This window comes from Cryptotermes secundus, unplaced genomic scaffold (genome assembly GCF_002891405.2).
Source record: "Cryptotermes secundus unplaced genomic scaffold, Csec_1.0 scaffold643, whole genome shotgun sequence".
NCBI lineage: Eukaryota > Metazoa > Arthropoda > Insecta > Blattodea > Kalotermitidae > Cryptotermes > Cryptotermes secundus.
This window is the reverse complement of record NW_019731276.1, coordinates 925601-944476: the sequence shown is the minus strand read 5'-3', so window position 1 is coordinate 944476 and position 18876 is coordinate 925601. Positions and strand designations below refer to the sequence as shown.

General features: G+C 39.2%; 1 protein-coding gene across 9 annotated transcripts in view; it reads right to left on the bottom strand.

The window, feature by feature from the left end:
• LOC111866848 (CLIP-associating protein 1-B) overlaps window positions 1–18876 on the bottom strand; it is a 206452-nt gene that overhangs the window by 5750 nt on the left and 181826 nt on the right. For all 9 annotated transcript variants that reach the window (XM_033752436.1, XM_023856165.2, XM_023856162.2 and 6 more), the window contains 7 exons: window positions 17250–17417; window positions 16094–16257; window positions 13055–13379; window positions 10146–10369; window positions 1742–1934; window positions 860–980; window positions 591–771 (listed from right to left, as the gene is read on the bottom strand). In XM_033752436.1, coding sequence (XP_033608327.1) covers window positions 591–771; window positions 860–980; window positions 1742–1934; window positions 10146–10369; window positions 13055–13379; window positions 16094–16257; window positions 17250–17417 — 1376 coding nt within the window. The remainder of the gene's footprint in view (window positions 1–590; window positions 772–859; window positions 981–1741; window positions 1935–10145; window positions 10370–13054; window positions 13380–16093; window positions 16258–17249; window positions 17418–18876) is intronic.

Here is an 18876-nt window from a genome sequence, read left to right as displayed (position 1 = left end):
TACCGGCACTGCAGCTCACTTATATAGCCGCAGGATTGCCTGTTACGTTCCACGTCACAGTAGGAAGCAGTTCCGCGTCACCGCGTGATGTCACCGCGGAGGGGAGTGGCGGGGCGGGCTTCGTTACCGTGCGGAGGAGGGGGGAGGGGAGCGCTGACTCACCCGCCGCGTCACTGCTGGTGGGGGGTGGTTCTCCTTAGCGCAACATGTCACAATATATTGGAAAGATTTGGAAGGAAGTGGTCATGGACTAATCTGAGGAATTATCTTGGTCCTGGAATTTGTCAAGGACTGGGGAACACCACGAAAACCTCAGCCAAGAGAGCTACATCTCATCTGAGATTCAACTGAATGAAGCCCGAACTGTTACTGTCTGAGCCAAATGCTCAGTAATGAGGCAAGTGTTTATGATACTGAATACAATTATTTTTCTACATTCCTTTGTACTCATTTATGAGCTTATAACTTCTGTTGTGCATATTCTGTATCAGCACATACAATGTATTAAATCTTATGCCATGTCTCATTTTATATTTCATGGAATAGTGTAATTATTTCAATTGATGGCTCCAGCTGACAGTAACACTCACTTGAAGTTATCCATAATGGCAAGGGGACTACCCTCTCTGATGAGGCGAATGAGTTGCATCAGCGCCACCTTACGTTCTGCCTCTGTACCTTCACACCCTGGACTTTCCCCATTCTGGTCTGCCACCCGCAGAGCATCAATGACCTTCCTAACCTCCTCACTGTCTTCCTGGTGGTGACTCTCTGAAACATGCCGATGCTAGGAATGAGATCACCTGAAGATGCTCAAGTGTACACAGACAATAAAATTAATATCAACTACAGCAGTTACCACGAGGAATGAAGCCATTTTCTCCATCTAGTGAAATGTCAGCCACAGACTTCTCGAGTCCATTGTAGTCCCGCAGGGAGTTGAGGCGGTGTGTGGGGGATGACAGTGACGATGACCGGCCCTGCAATGCACCAGCAATTTACTGTTACTTTCTGGTTTGTACTACCAGCCACCATCCATTCTCACAATGACAGCGATCAGAGACCAAAGAAAAAATTGCTGCATTATTAGATGTCACAAATAAATGGATTACAATACATTAATGACAGTTAAATACCTTGACAAGATAATTTATGGAATAGGTGCCTGGATTCTAACTGTACCCAGGACTCAGATGCCGTAACAGCATACAGTGCGTTCATAATGGAGCAGAAGTGATCCCAAAATGCATGTAAGATGCCTCTGTTACAAATTACTGCCAAGCAGCCATGTGCTAAGAAGAGTTACATGGAATCTGCATGCTTCTGGGATCTGCTGAAGCTTAAAATTTCACATATTCATTCAGTCATTCAACACTTTCTCCCACATATGCTTAATGTTACCCCCCTTCCTCTCTCTCTCTGTTTCTTGGGGACGGCACATGTGTGCTTACAAGTTTGATATGATTCTCAATAGTAATATCTTGATATAATTGTTCACAGTTCTTATGCAATTCTGTGGGAAATCACAGAAATGTTAATTTGAAGTAAAAACTGTCTGCCATCACCTTAAATAATACCACTTCATAACATACCATACAATACAGTAGCTTCCAGCTCTGTAAAGCTACACGAAGAACCATGCAAACACAAATTCCCCCATTCTCTTCTGTTTCTTCAAACAGGCATTACAAATGGAATCAGACCGTACTTCCATAAGAAGTGTATCCATAGGGCCTCTCACCGAGTTGTTTCTGGTGATAGACATGTCCTCCATATGCTCTTCTAGTGTGTCCATCTTGTCCCCTCCCCCGGCTGACATCTGACTGATGCCAGAGTCCTGAGACGTCGTGTCACGGTCACGGTCCAATAATTTTCCTGAACCCAGAGCCTCAAAGCTGTAGTTCTGAATCTCAGCTGTAGTGCGACGCAATGACCTGCATGGAAAAAACAGCATTGCAGCATATAGTGGCTGTTCCTTTAAGTGCAAGCATTACCTACACTGTGTCATAATGTTTACACCCTGGGCAAACTACTGTACAGGCTGACGGAACAACTTCATAGAGCAGAACCCTCAAGATACTGACAGCCACTCAGGCAATCAAGAAATTATCCACCTTTTACAGAATGCAAAGATTTAATATCAAATTCACAAGAGGCTGTCTATCCTGTGCCAGACGAATCCAGCTGCTGTACTGAAACATCACTGTACTACTTAGCTACAATCATTCAGTCTTTAAAACGAGTTCTACGAATGAGGCACATTACTTTCTTGCAAAAAACACAATCTCACATTTCACAAAACACAGCTGGTCTGCAGATAAATAAAAAAAAATACCAAGGCCAGAAAGAGTCTAACATTATTTTAAATGGAAAAATAATTCATATGTCCCTAAGAATGAAGAGATGACTTTTTTAATAATACATATATATAACTCTGTACGCTCCTCTAGTGCCAAAATTGTTCACCAAACCTGAAGTCTAAAAACTTTCTTTGTGCCATAGTTAGCAGCCTGTGATTATAAACTTTGAAGACAGGAACCTTACATGATTTTTTTTCCAGCATTTTATGGAACCCAAAGGTTCATTACAATGTTCACAAGAGCCCTCCACTGGTCCCTATCCTGAGTCAAATCAATTCAATCCATACCATCCAATCCTATCTCTCTAACATCCATTTTAATATTGTCCACCTGCCTACGCCTTGGGTCTTCCCACTGGTCTCTTTCCTTCTGGCTTTCCCACCAATATCCTATATGCGTTCCTCTTCGCCCCCATTCATGCTAGATGCCCTGCCCACCTCATCCTCCTTGCCTTGACCTTACATGATGGTCCTCTAAAAAGGAGGCTGTAACAAGTTTTACTGAAATTTAATATATTTACATAAATCAGTGTCCTAGATGCTGCCGGTATTAAGGAACAAAGATGGACTTATAAAGTGAGATTCTGTAGACAGTACAACTGTTAATAAAGCTTACTTGTCACAGACTAGACCACTCATACCTCCTGAACCTCCCACTACTGTCCTTGACCTGTGAGATGAGCAGTTACTTTCTTACTGTGTCAACATGCCACATGTGAGATAAACATAGGAATGAGTGCTCATGTACAATAGCTATGTGATGAGTGGTTTCTGCAAGAAAAGGAAGGCGAAGATTCCAGTGTAAGTTACAGGATGATGCAGTTCCACATAGAGAAACCATTCACAGAATTATAAACAAATTAAGACAGGAAGGATAGTTACCAGAACCACAAAAGAAAAGCAAACTGAAATGCAAAATGCTCGCTGAACAGAAATTTGATGAAACTGGTGCAGGCTGAATATTCTCCATGATATTCACTGAACAAGAAACTGGGGTCCATATGACTTTTATTTATGGGCACTCATTCAACTAAAATGGGTGGTAGGATTACTTATCGGACACTGCCACCTAAAAGGGCACCTTTTCAAGTTGGGTCTGACAGATGACCCAACCTGTGAAAGGTGCCTACGCGAAAACGAATCAGCCACACACACATCCTGTGAGGCCATAGCTTATTTAAGATTTCGTCACTTGGGTCAGTTTTTATGGACCCAAGTGACTTTTATGATGCCCCCATAAGCAAGGTCCTACATTTTATTAAAAGTGTAGGATTAATAAAGGGCTAATCCAAGGGGAAGCACAATAGATCATGGAAGGTTGCAGCGCGAGGGCCATGTTTTATGGCCCACCCCTTACTTACTTACTTACATACATACATACATACATACATACATACATATGGGCACTCATAAAGCAAGAAGTTCATAGATCAAATCCTCACATGAGTGAAGAAATGAGAGAAAGTACACAAAGGCAAGTTTTCCTTATTTTCCAAGAATTTCAAGATATGAATATAAGCTTCTAATAGAGATGGCAGATAGGTGTGCAGAACAACTGACAGCATTTTCAGCATCTATTGTAGTCTGGGTGTTTTATCCACGACATATTCAGGCTGTAGGTCCCATGGTCCGAACCTGATAGCAGATATGTCTAATTCATCTACCTCATAAGTTCAATGATTTATATTGGTGTTTCAAAAAATATCATCACATAATAAAATGAGAGGTGGAGATAAATACGGAAAGAATGAAATGTGTGGGTTGTGAGGTGGACCAATGACAAAGGCATGATGCCAAAATCCAGAAAAGCAGACCAGCTTGTTTTGTCACCCTACCTGCCTTGTTTCACATAATACACATTTTCATCTACCAGTGTTATCTATCTCAATGAATTTTCACTTTGACAAATTTCCAAAAGCCACTAAAATTTGTTGTAATATAATTGCAACATGTAAACCTACGAACTGGTCGATTTTCTATTGTTGACAATGGGAACACTGTTATAAATCACAAATAACTTAAGACACTATGGCACGGTCCCATTAGCCAACAAATGTATCCTGTTCCAAGAGTGCCATTACTACAGTTTGTTAGCCCACAAGTTTGCAGAAACCACGCTGTAAGCAAATGAAGGAAAATGGAATGGATCTGCACCTTCAAATGGAAACTGTATAATGTATGTGGGTGTTCTGGCCATGGTTTCCAGCCAATCACTCATATTTCCCCCTTCCATTAATCTTCCAAAACACAGTTCAAAGAGAAGTGACAATGTCTTTTGGTTAAAAATCTGTCATATATGTTTGGTTTGCTTATGGTTTGTCTGTTTACTGTATCATGGCATGTAGACATATTGCTAGGCAATGACCATGAAATAAGAAACTATACAACAGCCACTGTTAAGTAACAGCTCCACAAATAAGCATGTTTCCATGGCAACAAGAGAATACAGCAATAATGGAAGAGACATTTTCTGTGTGGTCAGTGCCTTGATGTTATAAGCAGGACCAGTTAGCAGTTGCAGTTATCTCTGTGTGAAGGTGGGTTCAAATACCTCCACTGTAGCCCTGCAAGTCGTAGGAGGCAACAAAAATGAAACTGAGTGCCTGGGGTTATAACTGGGCCCCCACTGTTTGTTTCTGGGGTATATAAATATGGGGACCTGGCCCTCCAGGCTGGGGGAGTCTTCAATCTGAGACAGTAAAATATGGTCATATGTCCCAAAGGCCTCAGACCCGAGAATGACTGTGAGGGACAGCAATTGTGAATAACAGACCCATCCTCACGTCAGAGAGGGCACCCCACATCAACAAACCTGCAACTATTTGACAGTAACAAAAATCTGGTCTTTGGCCTCAGATGGGTGCTTGACACCAAGATAGACTGGCCAACTGACCATCAGTCATAACATAACTTTGACTTTGAGTTGTACTTAGTTATAGAACTGCTGGGATGCAGTTATTGTGAGCTGTTGCTGTTGAAAGCTGGTAGCTGCTACCTAGCAACAGCAGTGTAGTTACGCGCGGTATCAAACTGTCTAATAAATCCAATTATCAATCAAAACCCTGTCTGCAATCTCTCTATCACATGACAGTGTTATCCACACAGCTGTTCAAACAAAACTCATTTTAATAAGACTGGTCATGTTGTAACCTCCAGTGCCATGATTTGTCTGAGAGTCTCATAAAATATCTCCTTGGTCCTGTCTCAGGTCTTGGTCCTTTAAGCCATTGTTACATTTAAGTCACGTCAGTCATCTCTTCGCAAACGTCTATCCTTTGGTTCCAAGTACAACATAGTCATTGCTTGGTCCCTAATGACCATATCCCTTGTGTGGTGCAGGAACAGCACAGTGGGTCATCCATCCGTGGGCAGTGGCCTATTTCTTCTGGGACCACCATCACCTTGGGTTCATTTCTTTGGCTATCAGCAGCTCCCTGCAGCTAGATGTGAGTCCTCACATTGGTCCTCCAGTACTCAGATAGTTTCCACTGAAGACTCTGCTTTAGGGACTTCCCCGATGCTCCGTTATGGCATCTGGCTTTTCTGGGTTGGTCTCCAATTTTCCTACACAGGGCTTTTGTCCTTTTGTCCGGGCATCCATTTTGGCTGTCTTCCTTTCGTGATAAGCAACTAACTTGGCCATCATCTTTTCTTTGTTGGTTTCCATCTTGGCCAGCATTTCTTCTCTGTTCTGCATCATGGTTTCAAGCCTTCCTACGGTGGCTACAAGACATTCAAAATCTGCCATAATTATCCATCTCCTTGATTCAAATCTGATAGTGTACAATTCACAACATAATCCAATCAATCAATCAATCAATCAATCAATCAATCTAATCCAATCCAATCCAACTTCTGACACCAGTTGTAATGTGTACGAGTGTTACTACAGACAGGGTTTGGATTGGTAATTGGATTTACTGAATACTTACAGATCATAACTACAAGTAACTGCAGCACTACCACTAATTCACACACACTGTAGTTCACTATAGCAAGTACTAAGTCTTCTCAGCCTGCTGTGTCTTCATCAGTTTTCTGCTAATGGCTACCAATGGCAGACGTTCCCTTCCTCTGGGTTCCCGAACTGTCCCCATGCTTCAGCTACCAGCTTCTAACAGCAACAGCTCACAAGGGCTGAACCGCAGAAGTCCTCTAACTCACTCATTCACCAACAAACTCACTCCACTAATTCCCAGGCTGGTGACCATCTCACACCAACCTCCTATTCTTCATACTGGCCCTAGTTATATAGCCTCAACCACACAGAGAACACTGCTTCCAACAGTTCCTCTATTGTTGCATGTGTGTCTGTTGCAGCCATTACCTAGAAACAGCTATTATACAGCTCTACATGCCACAGTATTTTTTCCTATAAAACCACTCTACAGATTTCAGTTAAACCTAGTACTGATTGTACACATTAAAATGACTGAGTGTATTTAATTTTGGTACATCCTACTTGAATTTACTTGACGCCAAATTGAACTTACCAAGTTTCTATAAAAATCCATTATACAAAAGTGATACATGGTACACAATTAACTTCATCATACTTGCAATTGTAACACAATTCAGTCAGGACTTATGAAAGTTCACGTACAACAAAGAGGAACAGTCTTGCTACCTGGAAGTATATTCAGCAACAAAGAACTGAAAATACTGTCTGTGAGGAATGAAAGTATCCTCAAAAGTGGGTGTTCCCTCCCTGTCTTTCAGGTGATGGAATCTTATGTACCAGAAAAGCAAAGAGAGGTACATGCAAAGATAATGGAGCCAAAACAGGCCTGCAAGACAACTATACACATGCTCAAGCTTCAATTCAAATGATTCAGGATCAGGTATCAACTACAAATGGAGGAAAGGTCAACCCCTCCCCATATTTTTGGCAGAAAATCACACATCAGTTACCTGCTAAACAGTCTACACATTAAGAAATATCCTGGTCATTTCAGCCACATTATTACTATTAAAAGAGCTAACACCCTTCATCCCATTTGTCACTGAACCACAGTAACTACCCTTTACATTTGGATTCGATTCCATGCTCAGATTTTATACTCAAAATGCATTACAATTATGGCATATGCAGGTAATGCTGAATACAAAAATGTAATACAGTGAACCTTGGATACAAAAAGAATGGAAAGTTATAAACCTTACATCAAAAGCCCCATCGATACAAAGAAAATGCAAAACACAAACTTAATCAGAATTTTGCCATCTCATGTCATGTCAATCTCAACAAATTCATAATAATGTGCATTGTAATTAATATCCATATCCTCTATATTCATTCCTAATGATGCTACAAAATATTATTTAATTTTCATAAATGCCCTAATACATCCTATCACTTTTGAAAACCTTTCATATGAAATATTTCAAATTTTGATACTGTCATGTGCATGAGTGTGCCCATAGATGGGTTTTGTACTGATGAACAGATAGGCTGGACTCTTTGATACAGAGCGTGACTACACTTTACAGTTCACCATTACTCACACACACATACACTTATGTCCACAGTCACATCTTCCCTATTTGTTGCTCGGTAATGGCTTCCAACAGTGGATGTTCCCTTTCTCTGGGTTCCCGAACGGCCCCCAGCCTCAGCTATCAACTTCTCATGGCAGCAGCTCACAATGAGTGAACCTCAGCAGTTCTCTAACTGACTGACTGACTAACTCAGTCACTCACAAACCAACTGACACACTAAACTAAATGTTCTGCTTATAACATCTCAGCATAGAATGCACAGAAAACACTGTTCCATTGTTACTGTTATGGACTGTTTCCTAGTAACAGCCATTGTCTAGCCGTTTGTTGTGTGGTCATTGCCTAGCAATGGGTCTACATGCCATAATAAACATTTTTGTATACAAACTCCTATAAAAGTCAATGTAAACTAAATGAAGGCATTACGAAGACTATTCTAAACAGAAAATGTATCAGACAGATGGGTATGGGCACTAGACTGCTCAAACTACAGGTTTTGGTGAAACACATTTTCTTTTTCACCTAACTAAACCTTACTGCCATCTTTGAGCTGACTGTCTAGATAATGTGGGACTCTCAACGTCTCACAACCTAACGGCCTTCACGGCCTGGTACAGGGATAGCTTTACTTACTTTACCTAACTAAAGAGACTGAGGCATTTGAGAGTCAACAGGTGTCAGAAGTGTGTTTCAGTTCTCCTTCAGACCCCAGTCTAAAACTATTTACAAAATGTTTGTAAAAGTTATTCCTGTACTTCATTATGTAACTAAGTGGTATGCCATAAAGGCATATGGGAGATCTGGGGTAAAGATTCACCATTCTTGACCTCAGCACAAGATGGAGGTGAGAGTGGTTAGCTTCATGTCACTGCTGCTTAACCCCTGGAGATAGAGTCCCAGGTACCAACTGAGAAAGGGCTAGGTGGGTGCTACAGTCACTTTGCATGTTATGGAAAAGAGAATGATTGCTTTCTCCTGCCAGAAATTGAATCCTGGCTGCCCAGAGCCTAGTCGCTATACTGGATGAGCTATCCTGGTTCCATAAAATGTCATTGCTGTTACATTTGGTCTCATGTTTATATATATATTCTTGTTATATCCAAGTTTCACCATAATTAAGCAAAATAAAAACAGGCTTTGGGGATCAGAGCTCTTCATTTCCAGCACTTGAATTATGCTCCACCAGTGGGATGGACACACAGACACAGCAAAGAGAAAGAGCCACTTACCAGCGTTCGCTGTTGGGAGAGAAACAACAACATTTCAATACAAAGCAAAAACATCATGGTGCAGTGAACCCCAGCCATACTGCCCAACACACTACATAGCTTTTGCAGTGATTCACAGCTATTTTTACATATCTGCTGAATCTCTAAACCAAATGAGCCTGGCCAGAAACTGAAATGGTGTCCTGTCAAAAAATTAAAATTCACCACATACCATGTTCACTCAACTGGATAAATATCCAAGATTAATAACTAGTAAAGTCAACAGAAAGCAAGAAATTTCAGTGCCTATATAAAAATAAATTATATAATGATATATAATTTTTCCATCTCTAGCGTGTGGCAGTATAATTCTTTCAATAGTTCATCCTAAATTAAGGCATGTTTAAGTTCGTGGAATGTAATGTACAATGTTTTCAAATATTTCTTACCGTTCACATATTTAACTTGTGCAGAAATTAAAACATAAAGTAACTTTTTATGTGCAAACATGTTTCCTAGCACAAGGTGAGCTTAGATTTAGTCCTCATCCATTGGGTAAATATGGTATATGCATTCTCATGGGGCTGTTATTTTTTAATTCTTAGAAGAAACAAGCAATAATGGTATTCCTTAAGGAAAATTCTGTGAGTGAAGCTTTTCATGGATACACGCAAACATAAAGATATGATAACATAAATTTCATCTTAGTACATACATATACATTATGTTTACAAATGCAGGCTAATACAAATTAAATTACCCTTATTCTTCACAGAGGGTTGAGAGTCATCTGAACAATTGGTTACTTCATGACATTACCAGACACTGTTGCCTAGAAACCAATTTTGAATAAAGTATTTTTAAATTTCCCTCCAGGAAGTGCGTGGTACTTCCTTACATTGCAGAAAACATAAAAAACCTGTGATATGTTTAACTCATTACTTACAATATTAAGTCAAGTGTACCTTAAAGTAAGTAAAAATGCACCAACAAGACACACAGTTTCAAAGAGTGTACAGAAATTCACATTAACTACTTAACTAAAACTGAAATAACTCACACTTAGTGGCATCATTTACCTGTACACTTCTTCAGGGTTTAGGTTATCATCATCAAGGTCTGCAAGTGAGTTTCCATGCAAGGATCCTCGTGGCTGCAGTTGCTGGGGTGTGGTGTTCCCTGGTGACTGCAAGCGCGGTGAGGACATGACAACAGATGATGGAACTGATGGTGATGGGGGTGAGCTCCCACTTCCACTGCTACTCCTGCGCAGATGACTGTGTACTAAAGTGGCTGCAGCCTCCTGCAAGGACAGGAAGAATTCAAAGCTTGGTATATTGACAATGAAGGAGCAGTCTGAGTTATTTGTTCAGTTCCAAACTCAAAGAGGTGGCATGAGTGGTTTAACAACTAAACTGATACTGTACATTATTTTATAGCAAGTCCCACTGACAGTAACAGATTTATTTTTATGACAGCTTCTGCCCTCCGCCTGGTTTCTAGAAGTGTTGGTGGCATTTACTGATTACGGATCAGTCTGTCTCAACAAGGAAGTAAAGAAGCAATATAATGAAAAGGAAAATAATTTCATTGTAGAACTGCTCCTAGTGAGATCTAAACTGACCAATTACTGTACAGTGATGTTCCACATCACCACAGTACTTTTTCTGTCCTCAAGCCATTTACAGCTGATGAACTGCATACATCATGAAAACATGGTCTTCTCTGTGCCACAGGTTTGTTCTGCAGATTCAAGAAAGAGTGTCAAGAATGAAATAAGAGTACAACAGTAACAAACAATGTGCAGCAATCTTTATCCTGCACACATGGCTCTGCTGGTTGCAAGCCATTGTTTCCCTGCTGTAACCTTCACTGAAAGAATCAACATGAGAAAATGGAGAGAGATAGAATTATCAAGTCAGACACATTGAATAGTGTAGTGTGTGCTACAAGCAGTGCATAGCAACAGCTGCTTTATCATTACTGAGGGACTGCAGACACATGCAGAAATCTTGAGGGCTATGTAAGGGCAAACTATGGGTTCATACTTTTATAAAAATAAGAGAGACAGGTGCATGCATGGATGTATTCAACCCAAAACTCTTTTTTTTTTTGTCTGTGACATGAAGTACTCCATTTTATTAGTACATGAACTGTAATTAATTAACCAAGTTTTAAAATCTTCAGGCTTCAAGTGTGTAGCTTGGTAAGTTGCTATGTATATATAGCATTTTGTTTTGAAAAAGAAGGGGAGGGGGGTAACAGAGTGGGGATTGGAGCCTTGTCTGGGCCAGTAAGAAGAGTGTACTGAGGAAGTTATGCAGATGGCCCTTTTAAGGGCCCAGGAATGCACCAAAAATCTCATCAGCAAGTGGTTACAACGCCCCTGCACATCGCTCTGTTCTTGCCCAAGAGGAACTGACAAGGCAACAGGTCACCGTTTTGCCACACCCTCCGTACTCACCTGATCTCGCACCGTGCGACTTCTTTCTCTTTCACCGCTTGAAAACAAAGCTAAGTGGTTGCAGATTTCAGTCGTCCGAGGAGATGGTCATTGCCACAAGAGACGCCGTATGGGAATTTTCTGCCAATATGTTTCAGCAATGTTTTCGGCAGCTATATCAACGTTGGCAGACTTGCATAGCTGCCAATGGCAACTATTTTGAGGGCCAATGTGGATCTGTATAAGTGTATGTGAATCCCTTGTAATATGATGCGATAAAACCACAGTCCACGAAATTAATGACTCTACCACGTACTTGTATATACATATACTGAAAAAAAATGGTCGCTGATGGCATTTTTGATGCATTTATGGGTCCTTAAAAAGGCCATCTGCATAACTTTCCCAGTGCACTGTTCCTACTGGCACAGGCAAAGCATCAATCCCCACTCTATCCCCTCTTCCCCATTCCTTTTGAAAACAAACTGCTATATATATACAGAAACTCACGAATCTACATACTTGAACCTCAAAGACAGAGATAACATGTATCTCCAAAATGTTGACAACACTGACCACAACTACAAGGTGTAACAATCCAAAAATATAATTAACATCAATAAATAACCATTATGAAAGGCTAAAATCAGGAAGTATTCAAAGTATTTCTCTTAGCCAAATTGATTCCTTCATGAAGCCATACATTTCTGCACTACTGTCATTACCAGATGTATTTCTGTCATGTGAAGTGCAGTGTCACTGTAGGCTGTACTTTTGATTTGCTAAGTAGTCTGAAACAAACTGTACATTTCAGCAATTCATATTCAATAAGAGGAAACTAATCTACACAGAGTTGCAGTAAATCCCAAGAGTTAGTGGCCTGTGTCTAAAGCAGCCAATTAAAGAGATCTGAAGGGTGGATGAGAATCCAGTGTTTATTTCAACTATAATTTGAGAGTCCCTTGCACTTACAGCATTTACAGTTCAGAGGCCAACAGGAAAGTGTGCACAGATGTGATTTGTTTCAAAATGCATGTTTCTCAGCCTCTCTCCCTCCCTACCCTTCTACCTTAACTGCCTATGTTTAGCTACCTGCCCTTGAACAATGGCAGGTTCCCACACTTCATATGCTGAACAACAGTAAATGCTTGTGTGCATTATTATGGAAAGTTTGATATGCATCTATTAAAATTGGGAACAAGAAACAGAGCAGGGGCTGAAGGTGCAGATTATATGACTAATTAAATATATTTATATATATTTAAGTGAAAATTTGTGGTTAATTTGTTTACTTGTAGTGTATTTAATGATGCTGTCAGTAATTCAGGTTATATAACACCAATCATGGTTAAAGTTGGGGGGTAAGAATTCAATATATAATTGTGTTCAGAATTCTATTGCAAATATCAAATAAATGTACTTAATTTGAAGTAAAAAATATTAACAATACTTTTTAGAATAGGAGCAGCAACTGCTATAACTCTTGACTGGATTCATATTTGACTTGTTCGTTTCCAGGTTGCAATGTATAATGAAGTTTCTCACCTGGTATTCTGTGGGGAGGCTTCCTAGGATCATTGTGACCTGAGATGTGCTGAGGTTGAACAACGCTATCACTGCTGCCTGGGCAGCTCTTCTGATTTCACTGGACTTGGCATCACTAGTCCATCCAATTATTTTGGCAAGGGCAGCAGGTGTGGGGTCTCTGCCCGAGATGGTCACAGGGCCAAATGCTGACGGTTCCATGCACGAGGCAAGTTGAGTAAGAAATGTCAAGATTGCCACCTTCACCTTGGAGTTGGGTGTTTGCGTTGCATCCACCAAGAATCGCATGATAGCATTCATCTGTAGCTCTGCTGGGAATGACTCCCTATATGCAATTGATGAATAAGAACAGTTCAACATAACAGTTCCACAGCTGGTAAACCTGTATGTGGAGTGGAAGGTTACAGTACATTATACGTCCTTTGCACAAAGTGCATGAAATGAACAAATAATGACAAGTCTGTGCTGGTTCATTGACCTTTCAGCCCATCCACAAATTCCATCTTAGAAATTATTACGCAGATTCTGATGATATTCTGTCTATGACAAAACTTGTTGAGTGAATTTGATTTTGGTTTGTATATGTCCTATATAATCCCTACTTTACACACATCTCTAATGGAATTTCTATCAATTTTGAGCAGAACAGCTCAATACAGATAAACTAGCATATCACACAAATTATGAAACTCATTAAGCTGTTAAACTCATACAAAATATCTGACTATGTATTTAATGAAATACATTCTTACTCTTAACTCTCTTCACACCATATATTGACTATATCCACTCGAGTACTTACATTAAAACTGCCACAGCAAAAAGATAGGCTACTTATTAATAAATCAGAACAGCATTTCTAGCAAAGGGATGTACCATATCTGCCGCGGTTTAAAGGTCATTTGAAGGCAACTGCATTTACCCCCAAGCAACCCTGAAATATCTAGCATATAATTCTATGGCAGGGGTTGGCAGCTGAAAGGGTTAAATAGATTTGTCAATAGACTAACCAATATGGGGGGGAACCCGCAAAACAGACTAACAAAAAAAGCCACTGAACAAAAACTCATGAAAATTACATGTTGAATTATATTCCAGATTTGTATTACAAGAGTTGAGTATAAGACGAATAAGATGAAAGAAACAAAGAAATTGATTAGTGTTTGCAATAAATGAACACTAAAGAAGAATGTATAGTTACAAAGAAGACTCCAATAGGCTTCTGATAATTGTATATTTCACTTCAGATTACTGAGTTCTTGGGCTTCATCAATCATCTAGTAATGTGAAAGATAACAAAATGCCCTGATTTCAAAGCACTGTGTTCTCTTGGAATACTACACAATGGACAAAGTCCAGAAACTCATTAATGCAAAGCACAAAGAACATACATGGAAAATATGGGCATTTCACTGAAGAACATATTTCAAGTCTTGTTCTGTTATTACCAGGGCCCAGATTTTGATGACATGTCATCTTTTTTTCCTTGTATCCTATGCGATGCTCTTAAATATATAAATCTCGGATATGAGCTGCTAGTTACAGAAATGTAAATTTCATAGGTAATTTTTTGTCATTTTTAGGTTTAAGGTCATTTTTTTCAATTTTGGGGTAATTTTTGGACTTTTAAGGGTATTTCTTGTCACTTTTGGTCTTTTTAGGGAATTTTTCTTTATATGTTTTCTGAAATGGGAATAACATGGAAGCGAAGTGTTATTTCTTTTCTCCTTGAGGTCATTTTTCTCGATTTTTTCGGTCATTTTTTAATATTTTCAGGTCATCAGAATCCGGGCCCTGCATATTACATTTTTGGGTCATATTTTAGGTAATTTTTCTGGATTTTTTCAGCCGTTTTTTTAAATATTTTCAGGCCATCAAAATCCGGGCCCTGGTTATTACATATCAATTTGGGTGGTGGGGCTTCTCCATGGTTCCTTAAATACAAGTACATATTCTCTTGCAAAACCAAAACACATTAGATTCCACTCTCATTTTATGAAACAGGAGCACAAGTTGTGATTTGAGGCTTTCATTGTAGTAAAAGATGTTGCATATTATGATCTTCTGGGTTATGATACCATGTACTCTCAGATGCCAATGTTCTGAAGATCTGCTGCTCCAGTCTTCAGGGTGAATGTTAGACAGGTTGGGATCTGCAGCCAATGGGAACTGGGAACAAGAGCCTAATAGAGGGCTACAACCAAAGTAGGCCCCGAGAAATGGCAACTATTAAGGAATAAGTATATGCTACATTCAGTATCACACTGGACAATTTTGCCTCATACTGCATGTCCTACACAGCAACTTTGAATGAGACACTGTATTTACATGAGTAAATTACGATTTTTGCTTACTTTAGAATCACAAAAGTGACTTTGTCGTACACTCACAAAAAAGAAAATATTCTCTCCAGAGTAAATTTTTTACTTTCATGTTAACAAAAACTATATGAACAAGCTAACGCCATAACTAAAATAGTGTCTTTACTGTTACCATAATTTTCCATATGATATCAAGTAATGTACATAACATGAGCACTTTGCCCAGAACATTTTTCAATCTAATGAACATTTCTGGACATAATCCTCAAGCAGTTAACTGGAGAGTCAAGTGCAACTTAAAGCAAAACCATCATCAGTGTGTAACACCTTCAGGCATAACCATATTTGTACTAATGATGGTTCTTTGAACCAAAACATGCCTATATTAATGAAATAAAATGGAGACTGGTTTAAGGCAGAGATGGGAAATGTTTTGGTACTGAAATGTTATTAAACTTAGACTGTAGAGAATCACATTAATCTTCAAAATAGTTTAAATTTTTAACTGTTTACACATTCATCTTATGTGCCATACAAGAGAGTTCTTGACCTAGAAAATGACCAAGCATTCCAGACTACACCAAATACTGAAGCACAGGGTCCATCTGCAACTAACAATGCAGTGACACAAATGTCAAAAGTTTGTGTAGTTCTAATATACTTGCCCATTTCTCCAAACAAATCTAAAATATGCTGTAAACAAGAAATTAACGCTCACCTCACCACAGCCAAGGACTTGTGAATTTTATTCTGAATGGAACCAAGCAGATCTGCACCAAGTTTATTAAGAAGTCTTGTCAACAGCACATATAGCCAGTCATTGAGGTCCGCTTTGTGGGTCAGAATGAGCTCGTTCAGTGTGTCCAGAAACAGGCTAAACACCTATATAGAACATACATGTCAGCTCACACCAGTTGCCCGTTGCATCAACAAACTACCATATAACTTTGAATATAAGATGCATATTTTTCACATTTCCCCTGTTGAAAAATTGAGGTGCATCTTAAATTCAAGGAATCATTCACCAGTTTGCACTCTATCCATGGGGTAGTCTGGAAAGAACCTAATGTAAACACATTCAGAATCATGAAGACACCCCCCGCCCCCACCTTCAACTGAAGAGTCAACCCCCAACAATTTAATAAGCCTAACAATATTCCATGAAGAGCACAAATTATAAAACTACTTATTACATATTTTTCTCCATTCTCTTGTTACATCATTCTCCTCAGTACTCTGTTCACGAAGATCCTCAATCTACACTCTGCCCTTATAATGACAGACCAAGTTCTGCACTTCACCAAAAACAATGGTGAATATACAATTTTGAATATTTCATACTAACTTCATTCCTTCATATATAATCATGAATCAGCTGCAGAGAGCATGAATTTAAAATGAGAACAGGTGATAATATATGCAGGAAATTAGAAAGATGTTGGTGGAAGTGATTATAGCCTATTCTAAAGTTCTTTCCCAGAGTTCAACTGGAAGAAATGAAAAGGTAAACAACATAACACTGCTATCAACATTCGAAAGTACATGTTATTTTCATGGAACTTACAACTTTTAACAATATAAGTCATTATTTATAAGTGAAAATTAAGAAATCTGAGTTTAAACAACCCCCTCCAGAATCAGTATTTCTGCAAATAACTTCTGGTTTACATACCACGTGGGCTGTTCATCACATTTAATGTCACATTTTTACAAATTTGAATCTGTATGGGCTTAGAAAAGCATATTTACACTCAACATTCATTTATCTGATGAACTGCTACTGATTCAGCACATATGGAGTATCAAAAATCAATATACCCATTAAATATTATCAATTTTTGATACACTTCACTAAAATTGAATATGTGACTCACCTTTGTGTGAGAGTCCATGAACATCTTGGTAAAAATGTCAGTGACCCGCTTCAATTCTGACCCTGTGAGAGCATTCCCATTCTGGAAGTAATTCTGCAGGCCAACCAGTCCCTCTTTCCGGTCTGTCCAGTGTGTGCTGGCGCAGTTTCCAATGATATCAGTAATGTCCTGAACATATAGACACACAACGTTACAACTTCAGTTCACCAAATTCAAAGAGTCGTTGCAGATCAAGTGAAAAACAAAACACATCAGGCAAGCAAACTGCACTATTAAAAGTGTCATTACATCTCAGAAAAGCTAAAGGGTGACAGGAACACAATGTTCTACTAGCTAACTACTGCCTCTCAACTTTGACAGAAACTACAAACTACAATCCTCTCAAACCCATATGTAACATATTGCCGTGTGTGGGTTTCGAATTTGAACGAATATTTATTGGACAGTCACTTTTACACTTACAGTTATTCACAATTTATAACGTCTTCAGACGTTTCCTCTTCAATGGTACGGCACTCTCGCACCACTATTCTCAGCGTAGTTGTCTTCTGCTCTAGTCAGATGAGAACTCTTCCTCTCTCTCGCCAAATACCAACCCTACTCTTCTAAGGTCAAATACAAATTGAACTTTTCCCTTGTCGCAGTTGGACTCTTATAACTTGCACTCCAACCCAATAGGGAATACCATTTCGAAGGGTTAACCTCGCCCACTGCTATTGAAAATCTGCTTCAAAACAATTCATGTGTAACGGTGGAAACTCGACTGTTAGGAATTTCTAGCGTTCTGATTCCTAACTTCTGTCATGGGAATGTTGGTCATTGCCTAGGAAATCAACTCTGATCTCATTCATTCCGGCTTTCTGGCAGCACACCACAATATTTCACGAAAATATCTGCAAAACTACTGTTGTAGGCACAACTCATTTGTTTATTTGNTGTATGAAAAGTTATTATTACCATTTGTTTCTTTTGTATATTACAAATTATCGGTTTTGCAACAGTGCTAATATTAATGTTATATCCGACTATTCCGAGACAAGAAATTACGCAAAATATATATAATATTTTCTTTCCAAGACGAACTTAAAACGTCTCGTCTTCTTATGTACATTGAGAGAGCTGAAATGGAATATGACGTAATTGAATGTATAACACACGCAGTCACAGGAGCGAGACGCAACATAGAGCACAATACACGATAGTGAAAGAGTGCTCCAACAGAAGATGATAGACGTGACTCGCGTAATGAAACACGACGTAAGAATGAAATATGCTGTACAATTTTAATATTTTAGTATGTATAGACAAGGCATGCAATGAACTAGTTTGTCGTGGATTGGATCAGCACCTGAAGATGGCACATTTGTGCCGAAACATGTAGTGAGAGTGAGAAGAGGGGATAGATGAATGTATGCACTAGAAGACGGATAAAATAAATCATGGATATTTGTAGTTTATTTAAGATTCCTGTCAGTAATTAAGACTGCTGAATTTGAACTGACTTTTGAAACGTGTTGAATGATGGAGTGATAATGAATTGCAAAGGATGTGGCAGAGAGCAGTTGTGGCCTAATTTTAGGATGCTACCCAGGAATGTGCCTGAAGAGATCGAGGAAAACCACGAAAA